This window comes from Cetorhinus maximus, unplaced genomic scaffold (genome assembly GCF_964194155.1).
Source record: "Cetorhinus maximus unplaced genomic scaffold, sCetMax3.hap1.1 HAP1_SCAFFOLD_163, whole genome shotgun sequence".
In the NCBI taxonomy this organism is placed as follows: domain Eukaryota; kingdom Metazoa; phylum Chordata; class Chondrichthyes; order Lamniformes; family Cetorhinidae; genus Cetorhinus; species Cetorhinus maximus.
In genome coordinates, this window is record NW_027596151.1 from 175,062 (window position 1) to 199,484 (window position 24,423).

Below are 24,423 nucleotides of genomic sequence, written 5' to 3' on the forward strand. Positions count from 1 at the left end.
ATGGGCTCTTACCTTCTTGACCATTCTCCCATGCGGGACCTTGTCAAAAGTTTATCCTGTTTATGAAATTTATAAAGTAAAGGTTTGGGCTGTCTCATAGTCTATTCGTTCTATATCTTATTTGTGGAATGATGTCTTTTCTCCTTGATTCCATCGCATTTACTTTCATGTGCTTGTGGCAAGAGATAGTGGCAATGCGAGGTGGGATTCAAGAGTTTTCCAGTGAAGTCCAGACAGAGCTTTTTCCGCCTTTCAGCATTTTAAACAGTCGTTTGATTGTGTCAGAGTAACGTTGGTATGCGTTACCTTTCAGTGCTCATTTCTGAATGCTTTTGAGCTTGTTCCCATGCTCTTTGAGAAATCCAGCATTCCAAAGCAGCTGTGAGTATTCATTAATGGATCTTATGTAACTGTTAAAGACAGTGAATAGGTCAGTTTGAGGTACATTGTGATGCTTGAGAAGACGTAACATGTGAAGTCTTATTTTCTCTCTCTTAAGCATTTCACACACTTGGTAATCCCATTTGAGGTCACTTTAAATGTAGATTCCTAATAGTTTAATACACGCTTGTTGTGCAATCTCAGCATCGTCAAAGTTGCTGAGGGGGTTCAGGAGGGTTGTGCACAAAACACAATTCCAAAGCCTTGCACCTTTGGGGTTTCAGTCTTGTGTAATTTGCTGTTGCCCACTGACTCAATGAAGTAAATGCCTCTTGCATGTGAGATGGGTTGCCTTGATTCTTACACTCCCATGAGGGCCTGATCATCCACATAATTATAGCGATTAAGGATGCAGTGATATCAATTGTTTGTGATGGAAATATTTTTTTTTTATTCCTTCATGGGATGCGGGCTTCGCTGGCTGGGCCAGCATTTATTGCCCATCCCTAGTTGCTCATGAGAAGGTGGTGGTGAGCTGCCTTCTTGAACTGCTGCAGTCCATGTGGTGTAGGTACACCCACAGTGCTGTTAGGGAGGGAGTTCCAGGATTTTGACCCGGCGACAGTGAAGGAACGGCGATATATTTCCAAGTCAGGATGGTGAGTGACTTGGGAGGGAACTTCTAGGTGGCGGTTTTCCCAACTATCTGCTGCCTTTGTCCTTCTAGATAGTAGTGGTCACAGGTTTGGAAGGTGCTGTCTAGGGAGCCTTGGTGAATTCGTGCAGTGCATCTTTTGGATGGTACACACACTGTTGCTACTGTGTGTTGGAGGGAGTGAATGTTTGTGGATGTGGTGCTAATCAAGCGACTGCTTTGTCCTGGATGGTGTCAAGCTTCTTGAATGTTGTGGGAGCTGCACTGATCCAGGCAAGTGGGGAGTATTCCATCACACTCCTGACTTATGCCTTGTGATGATCCAACCCGGCCATAGCATACCTATGATGGTGGACAGGCTTTGGGGAGTCAGGAGGTGAGTTACTCATCACACTATTCCTAGCCCCTGACCTGCTCTTGTAGCCACAGTATTTATATGGCTAGTCCAGTTCAGTGTCTGGTCAATGGTAACCCCCAGGATGTTGATAGTGGGAGATTCAGTGATGGTAATGCCATTGAACATCAAAGGGCGATGTTTGGATTCTCTTTTTGATGGTCATTGCCTGACACTTGTGTGGTGCAAATGTTACCTGCCACTTGTCAGCCCAAGCCTGGATTTTATCCAGGTCTTGCTGCATTTGGACATGGACTGCTTCAGTACCTGAGGAGTTGCGAATGGTGCTGAACATTGTGCAATCATCAGCGAACATCCCCACTTCTGACCTTATGATGGAAGGAAGGTCATTGATGAAGCAGCTGAAGATGGTTGGGTCGAGGACACTACCCTGAGGAACTCCTGCAGTGATGCCCTGGAACTGAGGTGACTGACCTCCAACAACCACAACCATCTTCCTTTGTGCTAGGTATGACTCCAACCAGTGGAGAGTTTTCCCCCTGATTCCCATTGACTCCAGTTTTGCTAGGGCTCCTTGATGCCACATTCGGTCAAATGTTGCCTTGATGTTAAGGGCAGTCACTCTCACCTCACCTCGGGAGTTCAGCTCTTTTGTCCATGTTTGAACCAAGGCTGTAATGAGGTCAGGAGCTGAGTGGCCCTGACGGAACCCAAACTGGGAGCCACTGAGCAGATTATTGCTGAGCAAGTACTGCTTGATAGCACTGTTGATGACCTCTTCCATTACTTTACTGATGATGGAGGGGAAACTGATGGGGCAGTAATTGGCTGGGTTGGATTGTCCTGCTTTTTGTGTACAGGACACTCCTGGGCAATTTTCCAAATAGCCAGGTAGATGCCAGTGTTGTAGCTGTACTGGAACAGCTTGGCTAGGGGTGTGACAAGTTCTGGAGCACAAGACTTCAGTACTATTGCCAGAATATTGTCAGGGCTCATAGCAGTATCCAGTGCCTTCAGCCATTTTTTGACATCACGTGGAGTGAATCGAATTGGCTGAAGACTGGCATGTGTGATGCTGGGGACCTCTGGAGGACACTGAGATGGATCATCGACTCGACACTTCTGGCTGACGATTGTGGCAAATATTTCAGCCTTATCTTTTGCACCTGAGCTCCTCCATCATTGAGGATGGGGATATTTGTGGAGCCTCCTCCTCCAGTGAGTTGTTTAATTGTCCACCACCATTCACAATTGGATGTGGCAGGACTGCAGAGCTTAGATCTGATCCGTTGGTTGTGGGATTGCTTAACCCTGTCTATCACTTGCTGCTTATGCTGTTTGGCACGCAAGTAGTCTTGTGTTATAGCTTCACCAGGTTGACACTTCATATTTAGGTATGCCTGGTGCTGCTCCTGGCATGCCCTCCTGCACTCTTCGTTGAACCAGAGTTGATCCCCTGGCTTGATGGTAATGGTAGAGTGGGGGATATGCCGGGCCATGAGGTTACAGATTGTGTTTGAGTACAATTCTGCTGCTGCTGCTGGCCCACAGTTCCTCATGGATACCCAGTCTTGAGTTGCTAGATCTGTTCGAAATTTATCCATTTAGCATGGTGGTAGTGCCACACAACATGGGGAGGCAATGGCATAGTGGTATTGTCATTGGACTAGTGATCCAGAGACCCAGGGTAATGCTCTGGGGACCCAGGTTTGAATCCTGCCAAGGCAGATGGTGGAATTTGAAATCAATAGAAATCTGGAATTAAAAGTCTAATGATGACCATGTAACCCTTGTCATTTGTTGTAAAAACTCATCTGGTTCACAAATGTCCTTTGACTAATGGCTTAGCAAGCCACTCAGTTGTAATAAACCGCTACAAATATAACAGGGCCTAATTTGGGTCCTTTGAGAGTCCAATGTGTAGTGTTATATCACCGGAATTACCTTTACTCAATTTGTATCAGACACGTTGTGGTCGATTGTTGAGGAGGTCCGAGATCTAGTGTACACATGACAGGCTCACTGGTAATTAAAGGACATTGATGATTGCAATGTTATGATCTGTGCAGTCAAATGCTTTGCTAAATTCAGTAAGCACTCCTGTTGATGATATTTTCTGTTTGTCAGCGTTAAGATACAGCTGATTGAGGAGATCCACGAAACAATGGACGGTGGATAATCCCTTTCTATTACCAAACTGCTGATGATTTAAATGTTTTGTTATATCACTCATCGTTCACTTGAGAATGAAGCTTTTAGCTAATTTGGCAAAATAATCGGTGAGAGAGATGGATGCACATTTGCAGCAGTATGGGATTGACTTTTTGTATTCATTCATGGGATGTGGGTGTTGCTGGCTGGGCCAGCATTTATTTCCCACCCCTAACTGCCCTTGAGAAGGTGGTGGTGAGCTGCCTTTTTGGGCCCCGTATCTTAGGAAGGATGTTCTGGCCCTGGAGAGGGTCCAGAGGAGGTTCACAAGAACGATCCCAGGAATGAAAGGCTTAACATATGAGGAACGTTTGAGGACTCTAGGTCTCTACTCGATGGAGTTTAGAAGGATATGGGGGGATCTGATTGAAACTTACAGAATACTGAAAGGCCTGGATAGAGTGGATGTGAGGAAGATGTTTCCATTGGTAGGAGAGACTAGGACCCAAGAGCACAGCCCCAGAGTAAAGGGAAGACCTTTTAGAACAGAGATGAGGAGAAACTTCTTTAGCCAGAGAGTGATGAATCTATGGAATTAATTGCCACAGAAAGCTGTGGAGGCCAGGTCATTCAGTGTATTTAAGACCAAGATAGATAGATTCTTGATTGGTATGGGGATCAAAGTTCACGGGGAGAATGGGGTTGAGAAACCTCTCAGCCATGATTGAATGGCGGAGCAGACTCGATAGGCCAAATGGCCTAATTTCTGCTCCTATGTCTTATGTCTTATGGTCTGTCTTCTTGAACCGCTGCAGTCCCTGTAGTTTAGGTACATCCACAGTGCTGTTAGGGAGGGAGTTCCAGGATTTTGACCCAGCGACAGTGAAGAAACAACGATATATCTCCAAGTCAGGATGGTGAATGGCTTGGAGGGGAACTTCCAGGTGGTGGTGTTCCCATCTATCTGCTGCCCTTGTCCTTCTAGATGGTAGTGGTCGTGGGTTTGGAAGGTGCTGTTTAACGAGCCTTGGTGAGTTTCTGCAATGCATCTTGTAGATGGTCCACACTGCTGCTACTGTGCGTCGATGGTGGAGGGAGTGAATGTTTGTGGATGTGGTGCCAATCAAGCGGCTGCTTTGTCCTGGATGGTGTCAAGCTTCTTGAGTGTTGTGGGAGCTGCACTCATCCAGGCAAGTGGAGAGTATTCCATCACACTCCTGACTTGTGCCTTGTAGATGGTGGACAGGCTTTGGGGGGTCAGTTGGTGAGTTACTCGTCGCAGGATTCTGAGCCCCTGACCTGCTCTTGTAGCCACAGTATTTATATGGCTAGTCCAGTTCAGTTTATGGCCAATGGTAACCCCCAGGATGTTGATATACGTTCGCAACAGTAGCTTGGACACAGGGATGTCAGTGGCTTGTTTCCACTAGCAGGAGACCTTACCATCACAAAATGATTTGTTGAGGATACATGTCAGCAGTACATTGAGTTCAATTGCAGATTCTGTTATCAAGCACACAGGGATACCATCAGGTCCTCCTGCCCATGATATGTTTATGGCTTTTAGTTGATGGTAAACTTGCCACAGTTGCTTTATTGAGCAAGGTTTTGGGGGCGGCATGTAAGCTAGTAAGGTGTTATAGAGAGAGACATCATGAGGAATAGATGCAAAATGGCTGTTGATACGATTTGCAATATGCAAAAGATTATCACTATCAACAGCAGGTATACTGATCGAAGATCGATGAAGGATGCCAGATGTCATCAAACATGTCCCTCTATACCATCCCGCTGGAATTGCTCAGAGTAAAACTTGTGTTCTGAATCTATAATTGTGTGATTCACATTGTTTCACCAGTATCTATACAGAGCAGTGTTATCATGGTGATAGGTAGACTGCTGTTTTTGAATCATCAATTTGATACTAGCTGTCAGTTAGGGCTTATGGAATACATGGCACTTTGTTTATCACGTTGGGAGATGTTTCTCGATACCACAGTTCAGTGTATTGTAGAATATCAGACACTGTTAATTGACATCTTCGATCTCAACCCAATCAGGAGTCAGGATCTATCTGTTGAATGCTTGCATGCCACTCTCTTTCAGCGGGTGTGTTAATGCATGTGAGTCTGATTGGAGACAACAGCTCCTGTTGTGGCTTCCAAATTGAAGTGGTGTGAATCTGGCAAGCATCTGTAAATATAATAAATCTGTCAGCAGGTGAACAACTGCCAGGTTAGTCTGACTCCATGGCCTGAATTTTTTGTTTGTTGGGCGCGCATGATCAGCGGGCCGGGAAGTGGACAGGAAATGGGCCTCCGGCCACAATCGACCCCCAACCGCAATTTCACGCTGGCTGGCCAGTGAACGGCCTGCCAGTGTGAACCGCGCTGAGAAATACTCAGTGCTGCCAGGGTGGGGGCGGGAAGAGGGTGGGCTCCAACATAACCGAGGGTGTGGGTGAGCACTTTGAGAGAGCTCCCTGAAGGCAGACAGCTGCCTCAGCGAGCTGCAGACCTGAAAATCAGAAAATAAAGCCCAAAAATGCTGCAGAATATGTCCATGCAGCACAATCAAGCACCTGAAACCATACCTCATAAAAAAAAAGTCCCCAGATATCTCTTTGATTTTCCTTCCCCCATGGAGATTTCATCCCGCCCTGGATCGAGGTTTGAGGAAAAATGTGAATGCTGACTGGGAGCGTGGCACCAACTGTACATGTGGACGGGCCACAGAAAATCACTCTTAATCACTGTGTGGCCAATGGGCTTCATTGTCGGCAGGTGCACTTCCAACTGCCCAGCAAAATATTGGATGTCATATCCGTTCGGGTCGGGCGCGCGGCCGCCCACCAGACTTAAAATTCTGGCCCATATATCCTCCTCTGCATATTCAGACACTATTAATCCTACTTCTGCTTTGTGATGTTTTTTAAAAAATTCTGTTCTGAGTGACAGAACTGAGACTGACTGTCTTTCTCTGCGTGACTAAAGCTTTACTTCATCTTCCGTTAATTCGTATGCAACTTCAAATAATGTTAAATATTCCCTGTAACAAAACTTATTTTATTCCTCTAATGTTTAATCTCAGTTCGAGGGTCCTGTTCTCTCTGTCACATTGTTCATTTAACTGATGGAATGCTTTTGATAAGTGCACAGGACTGTTTTAAGCTTAATGCAAGGCAGGACTTGGTGCTGTGCTTATTTCCCTGACTTTCATTGTAACAAAGCTAGCGTTTGTTGGGAAATGATAACGTCTGCTGGGTGTAATTGTGCTTTGAAACTTGGCAAAAGCAGTGGTATGACTTGTTGCCATGGTGCAGGTTAGCTCCAAATCCTTGAAGATGTGACACTATGAAATGCTGTGCTGTCTGACTATGTGATGGATCTCACCTCTCACTGGCAGCTCCTCAGGGTCATCAATTTCAAAACGAAAGGCAATTGCACCATGGCATTCAGTTGATATTGTTAGTATTCAGTAATTTGAGTAACTTTGCTCTCTGAGTGCAGAGGTTGTGCTTGGTTTATGCCTGATGCATCACTCATTTCATTGTCAAGGGTATTTCATGTCAATCTGCTTGAACATAACAGCTGAAAACTAATTAATATACTGTTGGTTTACAGAGTAAGTGGTGTGTAGGTGTGTGCCTGTGTCTGTGTGGTGTGTGTGCGTGTCTGTGTGTATGTGCATGTGTGTGTACGTGTGTGTGTGTCTGCGTGTGATGTGTGTCTGCGTGTCTGTGTGTGTGTGTGTGCGTCTTGTGTGTATGTGCAGGAGAAAAGCTATGAGTCAAGACTGTAAATTGAACTAGTGTGAATCCTTTGACTACAGAATTAGACCAAAGCCAAAAGGATAAGGGGAGTTGATAGGTGACCTTGTTTCTCTAGCAGCTTCTGGTGATGACAATCAATTATTACAACTGCAAAGTGCAAAGAAGGCCTTTTTCACATTTTTCCTCAGATATTTAACATACTTGTACCATCTTCAACCAACAAAACAAAGTTTAAATTCCACATGATGTCAGGTTCCTTAGCCCCACCCCAAAGATGCACTTCCCTGAAGGTCAATAACCAGAATGGCACATGTAATGGAATAAGACCCCAAGTATTGTGTTGGATGCAAGTGGGCGCTGTCAGAATTGGATCATTATGACAGAAATTGACCATGACATTTCTTCAGCTATTTGCTCAGCTGCACCCTGCATCTTTGATACTCCAGTCTCCACTAATATCATTACTCTCTCTCACCCTGGCTGTTATTCCTGGTATGGCCCTCATCCTTACTCATTTAGTCCAAGGAATGCAGGTTTGAAGGGCTATGGCAGGTACTGACTCATAGACGTTTACAGCACTGAAGGAGGCCATTCGGCCCATCGTGTCCGCGTCGGTCAACAAAGATCTGACTACACTAATCCCATTTTCTAGCGCTTGGTCCATAGCCCTGGAGGCTATGCAACACAAGTGAATATCTAAATACTTCTTAAATGTTACGAGGGTTTCTGACTCAACCACCCTTTCAGGCAGTGAGTTCCAGACTCCCACCACCCCCTGGGTTAAAAAATTTCTTCTCAACTCCCCTCTTAACCTTCTACCTCTTACCTTAAATCACTGTCCCCTGGTTATTGACCCCTCTACTAATGGAAAAAGTGCCTTCCTATCTGCCCTATCTATGTCCCTCATAATCTTATACACCTCTGTCAGGTCCCCTCTCAACCTTCGATGCTCCAATGAAAACAACCCCAGCCTATCCAATCTTTCCTCATAGCTCAGACCCTCCAGCCCAGGCAGCATCCTGGTAAATCTCCTCTGTATTCTCTCCAGTGCAATCACATCCTTCCTATAATGTGGCGACCAGAACTGCACACAGTACTCCAGTTGTGGCCTAACCAGCATTTTATACAGGTCCAGCATAACCTCCCTGCTCTTGTATTCTATACCTCGGCTAATAAAGGCAAGTATCCCATATGCCCTTTTAACCATCTTATCGACCTGCCCTGCTACTTCAGGGATCTGTGGATATGCACATCAAGGTCTCTCTGATCTTCAGTACTTTCCAGGGTCCTACAATTCAAAGTGTAATCCCTTGCCTTTTTAGCCCTCCCCAAGCGCATTACCTCACTGTTTTCCGGGTTGAATTCCATTTGCCACTGCTCTGCCCACCTGACCAGTCCATTGATATCCTCCTGCAGTTTACAGCTATCCTCCTCACTATTTACCACCCACCAATTTTTGTGTCATCCGCGAACTTCTTGATCATACCCCCTACATTTAAGTCCAAATCACTTATGTACACCACAAACAGCAAGGGCCCCAGCACCGTGCCCTGCGGAACCCCACTGGAAACAGACTTCCAGTCACAGAAACATCCCTCTACCATCACCCTCTGCATCTTGCCTTTCAGCCAATTTTGGATCCAATGTACCACTTTGTCTTGGATCCCATGGGCTCTTACTTTCTTGACCAGTCTGCCCTGACAGACCTTATCAAAAGCCTTGCTAAAGTCCATGTAGACCACATCAAATGCATTTCCCTCATCAACGCTCCTGGTTACCTCCTCAAAAAATTCAATCAAATTTGTCAAACACGACCTTCCCTTAACAAATCCATGCTGATTATCCCTGATTAATCTGTGTCTCTCCAAGTGCAGATATATTCTGTCCCTCAGGATTCTTTCTAGTAACTTCCCCACCAACGAGGTTAGACTGACTGGCCTGTAATTTCCTGGTCTATCTCATTAAGATCCTGGATAAAAGCAAAAAACTGCGGATGCTGGAAATCCAAAACAAAATTAAAAATATCTGTAAAAACTCAACAGGTCTGGCAGCATCTGTGGAGAGGAACACAGTTAAATTTTTTAGTCCGTATGACTCTTCAACAGAATGAAGCAAAAATAGAAAAGAGGTGAAATATAAGCTGGTTTAAGGGGGGGTGGGGGGGGGGGGGGGGGGTGTTGGTGGGGGGGGGCGGGGTGAGGGTAGAGCTGGATAGAGGGCCAGTGATAGGTGGAGATCGTCAAAAGATGTCATAGACAAAAGGTCAAAGAGGTGTTGAAGGTGGTCCTTTTGTCTATGACATCTTTTGACTATCTCCACCTATCACTCGCCCTCTATCCAGCTCTACCCCCCCCCGCCCCCCACCCTTAAACCAGCTAATATTTCACCTCTTTTCTATTCTTACTTAGTTCTGTTGAAGAGTCATACGGACTCAAAACGTTAACTCCACAGATGCTGCCAAACCTGCTGAGTTTTTCCAGGTATTTTTATTTTTGTCTTTAAGATCCTGAATGGCATTGACAAGGTGGACGTGGAGAGGATGCTTCCTCTTAGAAACATAGAAAAGTTACAGCACAGTAGGAGGCCATTTGGCTCATCTTGTCCATGCCAGCCCGATGACGCCCAGGTGCCTTTTCTAATCCCACCTTCCTGCACCCAGCCCATAGCCCTGCAGCTTACAGCACTTTAGGTGCAGATCCAGGTACTTTTTAAAAGAGTTTGAAGTCTCTGCCTCTACCACCAACTTGGGCAGCGAATTCCAGACACCCACTACCCTCTTGTGGGTGAATCCAGAACTAGGGGGCACTGTTTTAAAATTAGGGGTCGCCTTTTTAGGACAGAGATGAGGAGTAATTTTTTCTTCTCTCAGAAGGTTGTGCGACTCTGCCTCAGAAGGTGGTGGAGGCGGGGTCATTGAATATTTTTAACATGGAGGTAGATAGATTCTTGTTAGGCAAGGAATCAAAGGTTATTGGGGGTAGGCAGGAATGTGGAAATCGAAACACAAGAAGATCAGCCGTGCTCTTATTGAATGGTGGAGCAGGCTCGAGGGGCCAATTGACCTACTCCTGTTCCTATTTCGTATGCATGTATATCTTTGCTGTTCTAATTCTGACCTCTTGAACATCCCTGATTTTAATTTCTCCCCCTCTGGAGACTGACCTTCAACTGCCAAGGTCTTAAACTCTGGGATTCCCTCCCTAAACCTCTCCACCCTTCTCCTTTAAGATGCTCCTTAAACTTACCTCCTTGACCAAACATCTATCCTAATAACCCCTTCCGTGGCTTGGTGGCTAATCATGGTTGGTAACACACCTTGCGATGTTTTTCTGCGGTGAAGGTGCTATATAAATACAAGTTGTTGTTGAATGTCAAGTGCTGACTATTGACATTGAACTGTGTTTACAATGAGTAGCTTCAATCTGCGTAATTGGGTAGGAAATAGGAAAATATTTGATTATCAGCACAGATGAATCCCACTTTTCAAACAGCCAATGGAAAGAAGACTCTCAGACTTGTTTTGAGGAACTGCCATAGAGCCTGAACTGATTTGCACATTTGTCATAAAATCAATCCATTACTGTGCAAACAGTCACAGTGTTGACATTAGACACAGATTAGGATAAAGACAGCCTTTTATTCTGCTGATTCTCTCCCAGCTGTTGAGACCTTTTGGTGACTTTAATCCACAGGGAAAGAGGATTACAGTGCTCGGCTTCATGCCATAAGCCTTTTTGTCTCTTACACAATTGTCAATTCCTAACATTATAAATTTGGATAAAACCCATTACTTCATGAAGTACATGGCAGGAAATGTAGAAACAATTTTTAATAGCAACTTAAATTGAAGTTTTTGCAAGATTTAAAAGCTTCTTTTATACAGTAACTCAAAATTGATCTTGGAGATCAGTGACGTGTGCTCCCATCTTCTGCTGGCACTATGTAGGTTACTATGAAAAAGCCTGATGAATATGAGAGAGAAGGAATGTTTCGTGTACAGTTTTCCAAACCTCACAGATGTCAACATCTTATTGGCAATAAAATCCTAGCTTTATTGCTTACAAAATAATGAATAGCCAAAAGTAACTTAAAGTCTAGAATCTGATCATTCAGAGAGTTTGTACGATGGATACCTAGAAGTAAGTCTCGGGCTGGAATCCAATTGAAATTTAATTTATACAAAATGATGATTTTCATTTTTATTGCAACTTATATTCTCAGAAACATCTCAGAATGTATGGTGAAGTGTGTTTGTTGTTATGTAGATAATATAGCAACTCTTTTGCAAGAACCCACAAACAGCAATGTGATGGTTAAGTTGTTTCTGGTGGTTGAAAGAAGAATGCTGGCCTGGATCCTGGAAGAACTCCCTGTTCCCTCGCAATTTATGCTGTAGGATATGCAAAGAGTAAGGGGGGAAGATAGCTTTCTAACAGGACAGAATAGAAGGGTATGTAGAAAAGACAACATTAGTAATGTAAGTCCCAATTTTCCAGCTTTGACTGGTGGCCTCCCTGTGCATCGGGTCACCTATGGTTTCATGCCACAGAAATTGTGACCCATGAGGAAGACAGCAAGATCAGTCCCATTTTAACTGCCCATTTTCTGATTGTCACTGGGGAACCAGGGTTAAAATCTACAGATCTTTGCACTTTGCATATTTGTCCTGCTACCCCCAAAAAATTCAGAAGCCACAGAATGTGGAGAACATAAAACCATCTGTTAATGGGGCCCCTTTGTGAAATTACTGTTCCCAGTCATACATTAAAGAGAAAAGAAATGGATAGGAATCATTGGAGCAGCAAATTGACATTTCTTGTTCAAAGGCCTACCCCTCTTCCTACACGAAAATGATACAGATACTTATTCCAGTTTTTTAAAGGTCAACTTTAACATCAACCCGCAGAAATGAAGATCTGAGGCCATTGATATAGTCCATTGTAGGGAATGTCTAGCAGTGACTTCATTGCAAACAGCTGGAGTGCAACTTCAAACTAGCTGATGGCTGCCGATGGGAACCAGGCTGGGGCCTTTACATGGTGTCAGTGTATTAATTGATTACTGCCTTGTTTCTGTATTATTTCCTTCGAAATTTGGGAAAGCTAGGTCTGACAGGAATATTCATTATTGTTAGGTGGGCAGTCCTTTGACTTGAACAAGAGTAATTTTACAAAGTCCAGTTTAGCCTCTTGACTAACCTTGGATGCATATTGTTGGATAATGTTTGGAAAGCAAAAATGTGGAATTATCCACACATCTTCATTAGACTGTGCTGATGCGTTCTGTACTTGGGCACACCTGTGATAAAAGGCTCAGTGACGCGTGAACAGGAGTTTGTGCTAGCACTATTACAGATTATCTGATCATTTATCTCATTGCTGTTTGTGAGACCTTGCTGTGTATAAATTAGTTGTCATGTTTCCCAATTTTAAAAAATTACGTCTTCAAAAATACTTGAATGGGGGACTATAAAGCATTTTGGGATATTTTGTGGTTTTAAACTGGTTTTCTAAAATGAAGGTTCTTACTCTTTTTCTCCTTCTTGAAGTACCTGTAGGAACAACCAGAGCTATTAGAATGCATTTTCCTCTGCTGTTGCCCCCTGAATGCCCCCAGGTTCAGTGCCTAAGGAGACACAGCACAGGTTTCCTGGCCCCAGCAATATGTGTGGCTTGGATGTACTCATGAGCAGGCCCACCTCCAGTGCCAGCTCATGAGCCTGCACCTACTACAGACACAGGCAAGGGAAAGCCCAGGAAATCATATGTCACTACAATCACAGAATCATAGGATGATACAGCACAGAATGAGACCATTTAGCCCATTTTGCATGTACCACCCCTTTGGTAAAGCCTTGCAACTAGTTCCACTCCCATGCTTTTTTCTATTGCCATGCAAATTTTTATCTCCTTGAAGTATTTATCCATTTCTCTTTTGAAGCCAGCTATTGAATCTGAAACAAAAACAGAATTACCTGGAAAAACTCAGCAGGTCTGGCAGCATCGGTGGAGAAGAAATCTGAATCTGTCTGGTTTTTCTCATGTCTCCTATTTTGCTAAACAGCTTAAATCTGTTCCCTCTGGATATCGCCCCTTCAGCCATTGGAAATTTCTCCTTATTTATCAAACAAAAATCCTTCATGATTTTGCAAACCTCTGTCAAATCTTGTCTTAGCCTTCTCTGCTCTAAAGAGAACAACCCTCCTTCCTCCAGTCTCTCCGCATAATTAATGTCCCTCATTGCTGGTACTCTGGTATTGTTGCTAATAAACCTGTCCTGCATCTTCTCCCCCATGACATGTTTCCTCAAGTCTGGGGCCCAGAGCTCAACACGATAGTCGAGCTGAGGCCATGGGGTGGAAACTGCTGCCTCCCTCTTTCCCTCTTCATTCTGTCCCAGGGAATATTGATTCCTAAAGTGCAGTGGAGGGAAATTTACCCTAGACTGTGGAATCATATCTCATTGTGAGCCAGATCCTTCAGGAGAGGAGCAAAGCAGACTTAAGGAACAAATTTCCATTAACTTTGTGCATTGCACTGGTAGATTAGCAGTTGCCTGGGCCTGGGGTGGCTGCAAGTTTTCAAGATGTTAAGGGCTACTGACCTGGTGTCTCAGCAGAAACTATTTCCTCTGGTTGGGGAGTGTAGGTTAGGGGGCAAAGCCAGACTTTTTAGGAGTGAAATTAGGAAACACTTCTCCACACGCAGGGTGGTAGAAATATTAGACAGAACTAAGTCATTCAACAACCAACCAATCAGATCAAAGCTCTGCAGTCCTGCTACATCCAGTTTTGATTGTGGTGGACAATAAAACAACTAGCCAGAGGAGGAGGCTCCACAAATATCCTCACCCTCAATGATGGAGGAGCCCAGCACATCGGTGCAAAAGATGAAGCTGAAGTATTTGCAACAATCTTCAGCCAGAAGTGCTGAGTGGATGATCCATCTCAGCCTCCTCCGGAGGTCCCCAGCATCACAGATCACAACAGTCTTCAGCCAATTCGATTCACTCCACGTGATATCAAGAAACGGCTGAAGGCACTGGATAGTACAAAGGCTATGGGCCCTGACAATATTCTGGCAATTGTACTGAAGACTTGTGTTCCAGAACTAGCCGGGCCCCTAGCCAAGCTGTTTCTAATCAGCTACGATACTGACATCGACGTGGAAAAAGATTCTTGATTGGTAAGAGGATCAAAGGTTACGGGGAGAAAGCGGGAGAATGGGGTTGAGAAACTTATCAGCCGTGATTGAATGGCGGATGAGACTCGATGGGCCGATTAGCCTAATTTCTGCTCCTATGTCTTATGATCTTATGAAATGTGAAAAATCAGGATAAATCCAATTCTGCCAGTTACTGCCACATTAGCCTTCTCTCGATCATCAGCAAAGTGATGGAAGTTGTTCTCAATGGCGCTATCAAGCGGCACTTACTCAGCAATAACCTGCTCAGTGACACTCAGTTTAGGTTCTGCCAGGGTTACTCGAGCTCATTACAGCCTTGGTTCAAACGTGGACAAAAGAGCTGAACTCCCGAGGTGAGGTGAGAGTTACTGCCCTTGACATCAAGGCCGCATTTGACTGAGTGTGGCATCAAGGAGCCCTAGCAAAACTGGAATCAATGGGAATCAGGGGGAAAACTCTCCACTGGTTGGAGTTATACCTAGCACAAAGGAAGATGGTTGTGGTTGTTGGAGGTCAGTCATCTCAGCTCCAGGACATCACTGCAGGAGTTCCTCAGGGTAGTGTCTTCGGCCCAATCATCTTCAGCTGCTTCATCAATGACCTTCCTTCCATCATAAGGTCAGAAGTGGAGATGTTTGCTGATGATTGCACAATGTTCAGCACCATTTGCGACTCTTCAGATACTGAAGCAGTCCGTGCCCATATGCAGTAAGGCCTGGACAACATTTAGGCTTGGGTAGATAACTGGCAAGTAACATTGGTATCACATAAGTGCCAGGCAATGACCATCTCCAACAAGAGGGAATCCAACCATCGCCCTTTGATGTTCAATGGCATTACCATCACTGAATGCCCCACTATCAACATCCTGGGGGTTACCATTGACCAGAAGCTGAACTGAACTAGCCATATAAATACTGTGGCTACAAGAGCAGGTGAGAGGCTAGGAATTGTGCGTTGACTAACTCACCTCCTGACTCCCCTAAGCCTGTTCACCATTGACAAGGCACAAGTCAGGAGTGTGATGGAATACTCCCCACTTGCCTGGATGAGTGCAGCTCCCACAACACTCAAGAAGCTGGACACCATCCAGGACAAAGTAACCCGCTTGATTGGCACCACATCCACAAACATTCACTCCCTTCACCATCGACACACAGTAGCAGTAGTGTGTACCATCTACAAGATGCACTAGAGGAATTCATCAAGGCTCCTTGACAGCACCTTCCAAACCCACAACCACTATCACCTAGAAGGACAAGGGCAGCAGATACATGGGAACACCACCAGTTCCCCTCCAAGTCACTCACCATCCTGACTTGGAAATATATCGCCGTTCCTTCACTATTGCTGGGGCAAAATCCTGGAACTCCCTTCCTAACAGCACTGTGAGTGTACTTACACCATATGGACTGCAGCGTCTCAAGAAGGCAGTTCACCACCACCTTCTCAAGGGCAACTAGGGATCGGCAGTAAATGCTGGCCCAGCCAACGAAGCCCACATCCCGTGAATAAATTTTTAAAAAAGAAGCTGAACTGGACTAGCCATATAAATACTGTGGCTACAAGAGCAGGTCAGAAGCTGGGAATCCTGCGACATGTAACTCACCTCCTGACTCCCCAAAGCTTGTCCACCATCGACAAGGCACAAGTCAGGAGTGTGATGGAAAACTCTCCACTTGCCTGGAAGGGTGCAGCTCCCACAACAGTCTTGACACTGTCCAGGACAAAGCAGCCCGCTTGATTGGCACCACATCAACCACCTTCAGCATCCACCTTCTCCATCACCTATGTACAGTGGTAGTAGAATAAAAGCAACGTAATGTGAGCGCTCGAGATTTGAAGTAAAAGCAGAAAATACTAGAACATACAGTGGCAGTTTTTTTTTTGCCCATGCCTAATTGCCTTTGTTCAGAGTGCATTTAAGAGTCAAACACATTGCTGTGGGCCTGGAGTCACATGTAGGCCAGAGCAGATAAGGACAGCGATTTCCTTCCCTAAAGGACACTAGTGAACCAGATGTGTTTTTACAACAATGCTTTTGTGGTCATCATCAGACTTTTAATTCCAGATTTTTATTGAATTCAAATTTCACTATCTGCTGTGGTGGGATTCGATCCTGGGTCCCCAGAGCATTATCCTGGGTCTCTGGGTTAATAGTCCAGTGACAATACCACTAATCCACCACCTACAAGGTACCATCTACAAGGTGCACTTCAACAGCTCACCAGTGTTCCTTCGGCAGTACTTTACAAACCCAGGACCTCTACCACCTAGAAGGACAAGGGCCGCAGATAGATGGGAACACCACCACCTTGGAGTTCCCCTCCAAGCCACTCACCATCCTGATCTGGAAATATATCGCAGTTCCTTCACTGTCACTGGGTCAAAATCCTGGAACTCCCTCCCTAACAGCACTGTGGGGCCAAAGGTGGGAGTTAGGTCACAGATCAGTCATGATCTTATTGAATGATGGAACAGGCTTGAGGGGCTAAATGGCCTCCTATTCCTTTCAGAGTTGAGCACTGGAATAACCTAAAATTGCTTTCTTTGTTTGTAATATGTTCCTGTTTTATCCTGTTGAATTTTAATTTTACATCATTTTTCACTTTGCTGTTGATAACATTGATTACATCAGTGCTCTGTAAAAGGACTCTCCCATTCCTGTTAGAAAATGTGCAGAATTCTTCTTTAAAAATCAAGGTTTCCATCTACTGATGTAAAAAATGTTGGTACCTGACCAGAACTTGACAAGTTAGACAGTAATTAAAAAAGATCAGCAGGCATGTTCTTGTAAGCAATGTTCTGTCATCACTTTCCTATGAAACTTTCTTATCTATTTAATTCATTTCCCTCCTGCGAGTACAGACTACTGGATTGGAGTCAGCTGCCAGTTTTGTCATCATCCCTGGAGAATGTTCCATTCACTAAAACACAGCCTGGTACACTGTACATTTGAGCATTGAGAGATTAAGGAATAATCTGCAGAATGGTGTATCTATGTTTAAAACCTTTCTGCAGACCCTTGAGAACTCAGTTACTTCATTCATTTTCTTCCTGATAGAATTCTGAAGAGGAATCACTAGCAATTACAGTTTTTGTGAAGATGCAGGGGAGTTAAGCGATCTAGTTTTCAGAGCCTTCAGCCAAAAGAAAGGCTTGCATTTAAATAGCACCTTTCACCAAACTCAGGATGTCCATCCCAAAGTGCTTGACAGTAAATGAGGTGCCTATGAAGTGTAGAGACTACTTAAAGATCAAAAGCATACAGTATTAATCCCTCAGCATGATTGCAAACAAGCATGGTGGGGAACATTTCAACTGGGTATGTGATTTGGGCAGGTGGGACTAGCAGCAATCCCCTTCCAAGATCAGCAATTTGAAATCTGTGCTATTTTAACTCCTGGGCACCACCTGCATTCAGCTTACCAGGTGCCTGCCCTACATGGAGAGTTGGTTGGTTGGGCGGGTGGTGTGGCAGATTCTTGCAGGTGGGAAGTAAGGGGGATCCAGGGCAAAAGGAGCCCAAACACAAGAACACAAATATTAAGAGTAGGAGTAGGCCATTTGGCCTTTCGAGCATGCTCCCACCATTTGATAAGATCATGGCTGATCTGATTATAGCCCCAACTCCACTTTCCTATTTGACCCCATAACCCCTATGTTATGTATTCACCAGGTTGCTGGCTATCTTATATGTCTGATTTGACTCAGGGCAAATCAGAGATGATACTAGTTCCAAATCTACATCAGGTTTATTTACAATACTTTAAAATATCTCAGAGCTTACAGGATTTTTTACACACATATGGGCCCAGATTTTCGCTTTTGGGTCGGATGCGCAGAGATGGGAGAATTCCTGGCTCTGTGAACCTGACTTTTAAAAAGTGGCCATCTGCAGTGCTGATTTTCGTTCAATGGAGTGGGGTGGCAGGCTGGACTGGAAGTTGGAGCCACCCACCCATGAGTGCAGAGGCTGCATTGTGCAGAGGTTGGCTGGTCAGATTTCTTGCCCTTGTGTTGCAACGCTTTGTTTAAGTTATTTTAAAAATGATTAGAACAAAAATCAGCCCTCCAGCCCTCACCCACACTCCCCATGACTCATCCATGCCAGCCTATACCACCTATGCTGCCACCCGCACCCCATGGCCCCTCATACCCCTATGCCAACCCATACCACTTTACCCACCCCATGGCCCCTCTTACCCCCCATGTCAACCCAAGCCTCTCTACCCATCTCCATGGCCCCTCATACTCTCTATGCTAACCCGTGCCCCTCTACCAAACCCCCATGGCCCTTCATACCCCCCACATCCCCGTGGGTCTTATAGCCACTATGCCAACTTAGTGCTAACTCATCCCAACCCATGTCCCCCACGTCCACCCTTCACCCTTACCCCTGCTATGCCAACTCAGCTAATATCCGTTGACAATTATTTGACAGCTTGACAGTTCTTTGACAGCTTTGACAGTTCCTTGGCAGCTTGATAGTTCCTTGGTAGCTTGACAGTTCCTTGATAGCTTGACAGTTCTTTAATAGCTTTGACAGTTCCAATGAGTTTATGCACTTTTACGCATAGTCATGTTTACTTTTAACAATCCTAAAGGGTGTCTTACACCTCACAATGAGTATCTTACCTTTCCCAAATGGTGCTTTACCTCTCCCAAAGGTATCTGGGACCATATCCAAAGGGGCACCTTATCTTTCCAAAGGAGTACCCTGTATCCTGGCTAACCAAACGAAGCCACCAAATTAAGACCTCCTCTCACCTGGTCTAATCTGCACTTTTCACACTCCTGGCCTACAAGATCCCACTTCAGTGGAGGCAGCTGGTGATTTAAATGGCCAGCTGCCTCCATAAACTTCGCACGTGTGAATCATGGCCCAATTCCAGTCCAGCCCCACGAAAATAGAAAATACCTTATTTGGGGGCAGAACTTAGAATTTCTAGCCATTTCTGGGATTTTTGCCATGATGGAGAGACTCCATCATAGCAATAATCTGGGTCATAGTGTCATCCAGACCCAGGTCTTTTCCAGAATCTTGTGTGTTTAATTAGCTCTCTAGTTCCATCCACAGGTATAAGCAATTCAATACAGTTACATAGATCAGAGAACAGACCAACACAATCAAACACAGATCAATCAAACAATTAACCACTACACCTTAACTCCCTTGTCAATCAAAAATCTCAGACTCAGGATCCTGATGCAGGTGGCCAGCACTGGATAAAGCCTACAGGAAGATAAGTCATCCTGAAATAATTCCATAAACATTAGCCAAACCTCCAAGAAATGAATCGAACTTTATAATTAAAACTTTTCAGGCACTGGATATCACAATGCCAATTTCATTATGCTAGGAGTTCAGCAATGTATACAAACAGAAGTTGTGTATTGTTTCAAAATCACGTACAATTCCATGTATCTGTATTTTTATTTCTTGAATCTCCATAAAAGAATCACCACTGGTTATTTTAGAGGTGGTTAAAAAATGTTAACATTGATTTCCGTTTGATCTCATTTATGGACTCCCAATTGTGTACAGGGGTAGAACCAGTTAATACTGCAAAGCTTAGCAGCACAGAGCAAATGATAGGCTTGTCTAAGGAGCTGCACTGCCTTATAGTGAGAAGGAATGCAAGGTTGTCTGGATCCTAAGTCGATCACTCAAAAGGCAAGAACCAGGCTGCCTAGTCAATTATTTTACCTGAAATACTGCAGACCAGCCTGGCTGAGGTTTGAAATTTTTGAATTTGCCATAGAAGGTTGCTTTGGTTCCAATATCCCATCTCCAGACAAGCCATCTTGAAGCCATTGACCACAAAGAGACTCTGCTCACATCTGCCCCAAAGGCGGTTAGATATTACTTAGACATTAGGCAACCAGTGTGGTTCAGCCCTTGCCCAGTGTATTTGCAGGTAGCAGGAAGCCTCACAAATGGCATTATGAACAGTACATCTCACTATAATTTGGGTGAGTGTATTCTTCCCCTTGGCCTAGCACACAGGATACTCCAGAGGTTAAACTTAATATCCCTGAAATGGGAAGCGGGAATTGTGATGCGCAGTTAAGCCACACCATTTGATTCCAATGCAGTGTACCAACTGCATGCTGCCTGCTCATTTCCACACGGTTTATTGGCTGAATATGTAAGTATGAGGCCAATATTGTGAGTGGTTAGGACCACTTAAAGCTAGGTTGCGCTGTTTAAAGCGAGCTTGCACCTCTAACAAGCAAGTGCATTGCAGCTGGAGCAGGAGCGGGTAGTCATGCAGCAAGTGACTAACCTGGGAAACACTGAAGAATGGCACAACATGGGACAGACAGGGTCCAATGTTTTCAGACACTGCACTGGAGGCCTTGGTTATTACTACAATTTCAGTGAGTTACAATTACTTACGGTTGGAATTAAAGTTTCTGCTATCTCTGGTTTCTCTTCAGGAAATCTTTCCTCCACCTTTAGTTTCCCTTCTTTGCCTGCTCACAGATGGCCTCTTGGCTTGTTGAAATTTTCACACAATAGCTAGTGTAAAACCACAAGCAAAGATAATCAGTCACAAGGTACCTAACTGTGTGTACCAACGACAAGATGCACTGCGTAACTCACCTTCAACAGCACCTTCCAAACCCACAACCTCCACCATCTCAAAGGACAAGGGCAGCAGATACATGGGAACACCACCAGTTCCCCTCCAAGTCACTCACCATCCTGACTTGGAAATATATCACCGTTCCTTCACTGTCATTGGATCAAAATCCTGGAACTCCCTTCTTAACAGTGCTGTGGGTGTACCTACACCACATGGACTGTAGCAGTTCAAGAAGGCAGTTCACCTCCACCTTCTCAAGGGCAATTAGGGATGGGCAGTAAATGTTGGTCTAGCCAGCAACACCCACATCCTGTGAATGATTTTTAAAAATAACCAGTGCATGCTTGTCTTTGTAAATCCTTTCTTAAACTACTTAACTTGGGTAACTCTCTCTCTTAGGTATCAGCCTGGACTCAGACAGCACATTTGCTTCGGACTCATCACTCCAAAGTTACACAACCCAAGCTGACAGTGCAATGTTTTATGAGGAAGTGCCACCCTGTCAGTTGAGATTTTAAATCTTGGCATAATCTACGCTTTCAGGTGGATAGAAAAGGCCCCAAACACTGTAACTAGTCACATATCTTTTTGCCGTTGTGGAAGCTTGCTGTCGAGCAATGTATCTAATCATTTTTCTAGCACCGTTCACAACCTCAGGATGTCCCAAAGTGCTTTACAGCCAATGAAGAACCTTCTGAAGAGTAGTTAATGTTGAAATTTAGGAAATCTGGTTGCCAATTTGTGTACAGCAAGCTCCCACAAACAGCAATGAGTTAATGACCATGTAACCTGTTTTAGTGATGTTAGTTGAGGGATAACTATTGGCCAGGAAACTAGGGAGAACAACTCCTCTTGTTCTTTTGAAAGTGTGAATTGGATTTTCTATGTCCACCTGAAAGTCTCACTGAAAAGATTGCACCTCTGACACAAGCAAGAGTACTCCACTGTTATGCGAAGTGCATAAAGATATTCCTGACAAGTGTGATCAGGCAAATCTTTCTAAATATCTGCACCCGCATTTCCAATAGTTTCACTGTTGAAGAGTAGCTTATTTAGACTGTACTGTGCGAGGACATGAGTTTATAATCATGATTGGCTCCTGTTCCAGCAAAGCCTCAATTTTACAATTCTTATCCCTGTTTTCAAATCGCTCCATGGCCTCGCCCCTCCCTATCTGTGTAATCTCTTCCAGCCCCACAACCATCCAAGATACCTGCGCTGCTCCAAATCCAGTCTCTTGTGCATCCCAATTTTAATTGCTCCACCATTGGTAGCGTGCCTTCAACTGTCTGACCTTAAGCTCTGGAGCTCCCTTAGTAAACCTCACAACCTCTTTACCTCACTCTCATCCTTTAAGATGCTACTATCTCTTTGATCAGGTATTGGTCACCTATTCTAATATCTCCATATGTGGCTGGGTGTCAGATTTTGTTGGACAATGCTCCTGTGAACCATCTTGTAACATTCTGACATGTTAAAAGTGCTATATAAAAGCCACTTCTTGTTTATTCTTCCAAGGTGAGTTCCTGATCTCAGTCCTACTGTTTGACAATGACACTCCAGTCTTCTTGCCTAAATCTTACAGACCATAACTTTGGAGGGAATGAAATAAAGAAACAACAAAAATACTTAAAGGAAGTGCTTTATAGGGAAAAATTGCACACTCTTCCCAGCCTTTTCTGAGTCTGGATAACAAGTTCCAGATTCACTTGTGCCTGCAACAATTTAAGCAAAGACCAATGGACTCGATTCTGAAACCCAAAGGCACCTTTCACTGATCACACTCTGCTCCTTGGATCCCAAAGCCCGATCAGCTGCCAGGCTTGTGTTTAACTATAATTTCACTGGATGCGTGGCCTTGTGGCTTTACTGGGAGCAGCAAATGAAGCAGTCAGCAGAACGAGAACAGAGTTAAGACATATTTTACTCCATTCTGATGATCATATTCCCCTTTGCAAAACAAAAAACACATCAAGGGTTTTTATTTTACAAAGACTTTGGCTGTTCTGTACTTCTATGCACGTTAGAATACTCAATCTGAAATCTGTTCCTGGAATGGGAGATAGTGAATCTGCTTTACACCTCACCTCATTATCTCGATCATTGACCTAAACTTAAAAGAATGTAAATTGGGCTGTCCAATGGTGATTGCCTGCTTTATGCTACAGCATAAAGTAGCATCTAATTTCACCCTTAGTGCTCCACAGGATTTTCATCTATATCAAAACACTTTATTCTTTCACAGGACATGAGTGTCACTGGCAAGGCCAGCATTTGTAACCCATCTCTCTTTACCCTTGAACTGAGTGGCTTGCTGAGCTATTTCAGAGGGCAGTTAGGAGTCAACCACATTGCTGTGGGTCTGGAGTCACATGTAGGCCAGACCAGGTAAGGACAACAGATTTCCTTCCCTAAAGGACATAGTGAACTAAGTGGGTTTTTACAACAATCGACAATAGTTTTGTGATCACCATTGCTGAGCCCAGCTTTCAGTTACAGATTTTATTCATTGAACTTAAATTCCACCAGCTGCCATGGTGGGGTTTGAACCTGTGACCCCAGAGCACTAGCCTGGGCCTCTGGCTAATCACTAAAGTGCTATAAAAATCTGTGTAGGTAGCAGCAGCTGCATTTTCTGCCTCTGACCCTGTTTTGAACAATTTCAGCCAAATGTTGGAATCATGAATTCTTACAGCCCAAAATGAGCCCACTTAGCCCCTTGTGCCTGTGGAAAAGCTGGCAAAATTTGTCCCATGCCCCTGGTCTTTCCCCAAGCTCTGCAGATTAATGCTCTTCAAATGTCCAGTTGCCTCATGAAGGTTCCTCTGAAATATCTTTTCTAAAAAAAAATGTTGTTCATTTATGGGATGTAGGCGTCTCTGGCTGGGCCAGCATTTATTGCCCATCCCTGATTGCCTTGAGAAGATGGCGGTGAGCTGCCTTCTTGAACAGCTGCAGTCCATGTGGTGTAGGTACACCCACAGTGCTGTTAGGGAGAGAGTTCCAGGATTTTGACCCAGTGACAGTGAAGGAACGGTGATATATTTCCAAGTCAGGATGGTGAGTGGCTTGAAGGGGTACCTCCAGGTGGTGGTGCTCCCATCTATCTGCTGCCCTTGTCCTTCTAGATGGTTGTGGTAGTGGGTTTGGAAGGTGCTGTCTAAGGAGGCTTGGTGAGTTCCTGCAGTGCATCTTGTAGGTGGTGCACACTGCTGCCACTGTGCATTGGTGGTGGAGGTAGTGAATGTTTGAGGGTGGGGTGCCTGTCAAATGGGTTGCTTTGTCCTGGATGGTGTCAAGCTTCTTGAGTGTTGTGGGAACTGCACTCATGT

The 24,423-nt window shown here is 44.5% G+C and overlaps 1 protein-coding gene across 1 annotated transcript in view; it reads left to right on the plus strand.

The window, feature by feature from the left end:
• Positions 1 to 313: 313 nt before the first annotated feature.
• Positions 314 to 24,423, plus strand: part of LOC144672951 (phosphofurin acidic cluster sorting protein 1-like) — a gene marked incomplete at its 5' end in the record, with an annotated part of 203,737 nt that continues 179,627 nt past the window's right edge. Inside the window, one exon of the mRNA XM_078534956.1 lies at positions 314 to 381. Coding sequence (XP_078391082.1) covers positions 314 to 381 — 68 coding nt within the window. The remainder of the gene's footprint in view (positions 382 to 24,423) is intronic.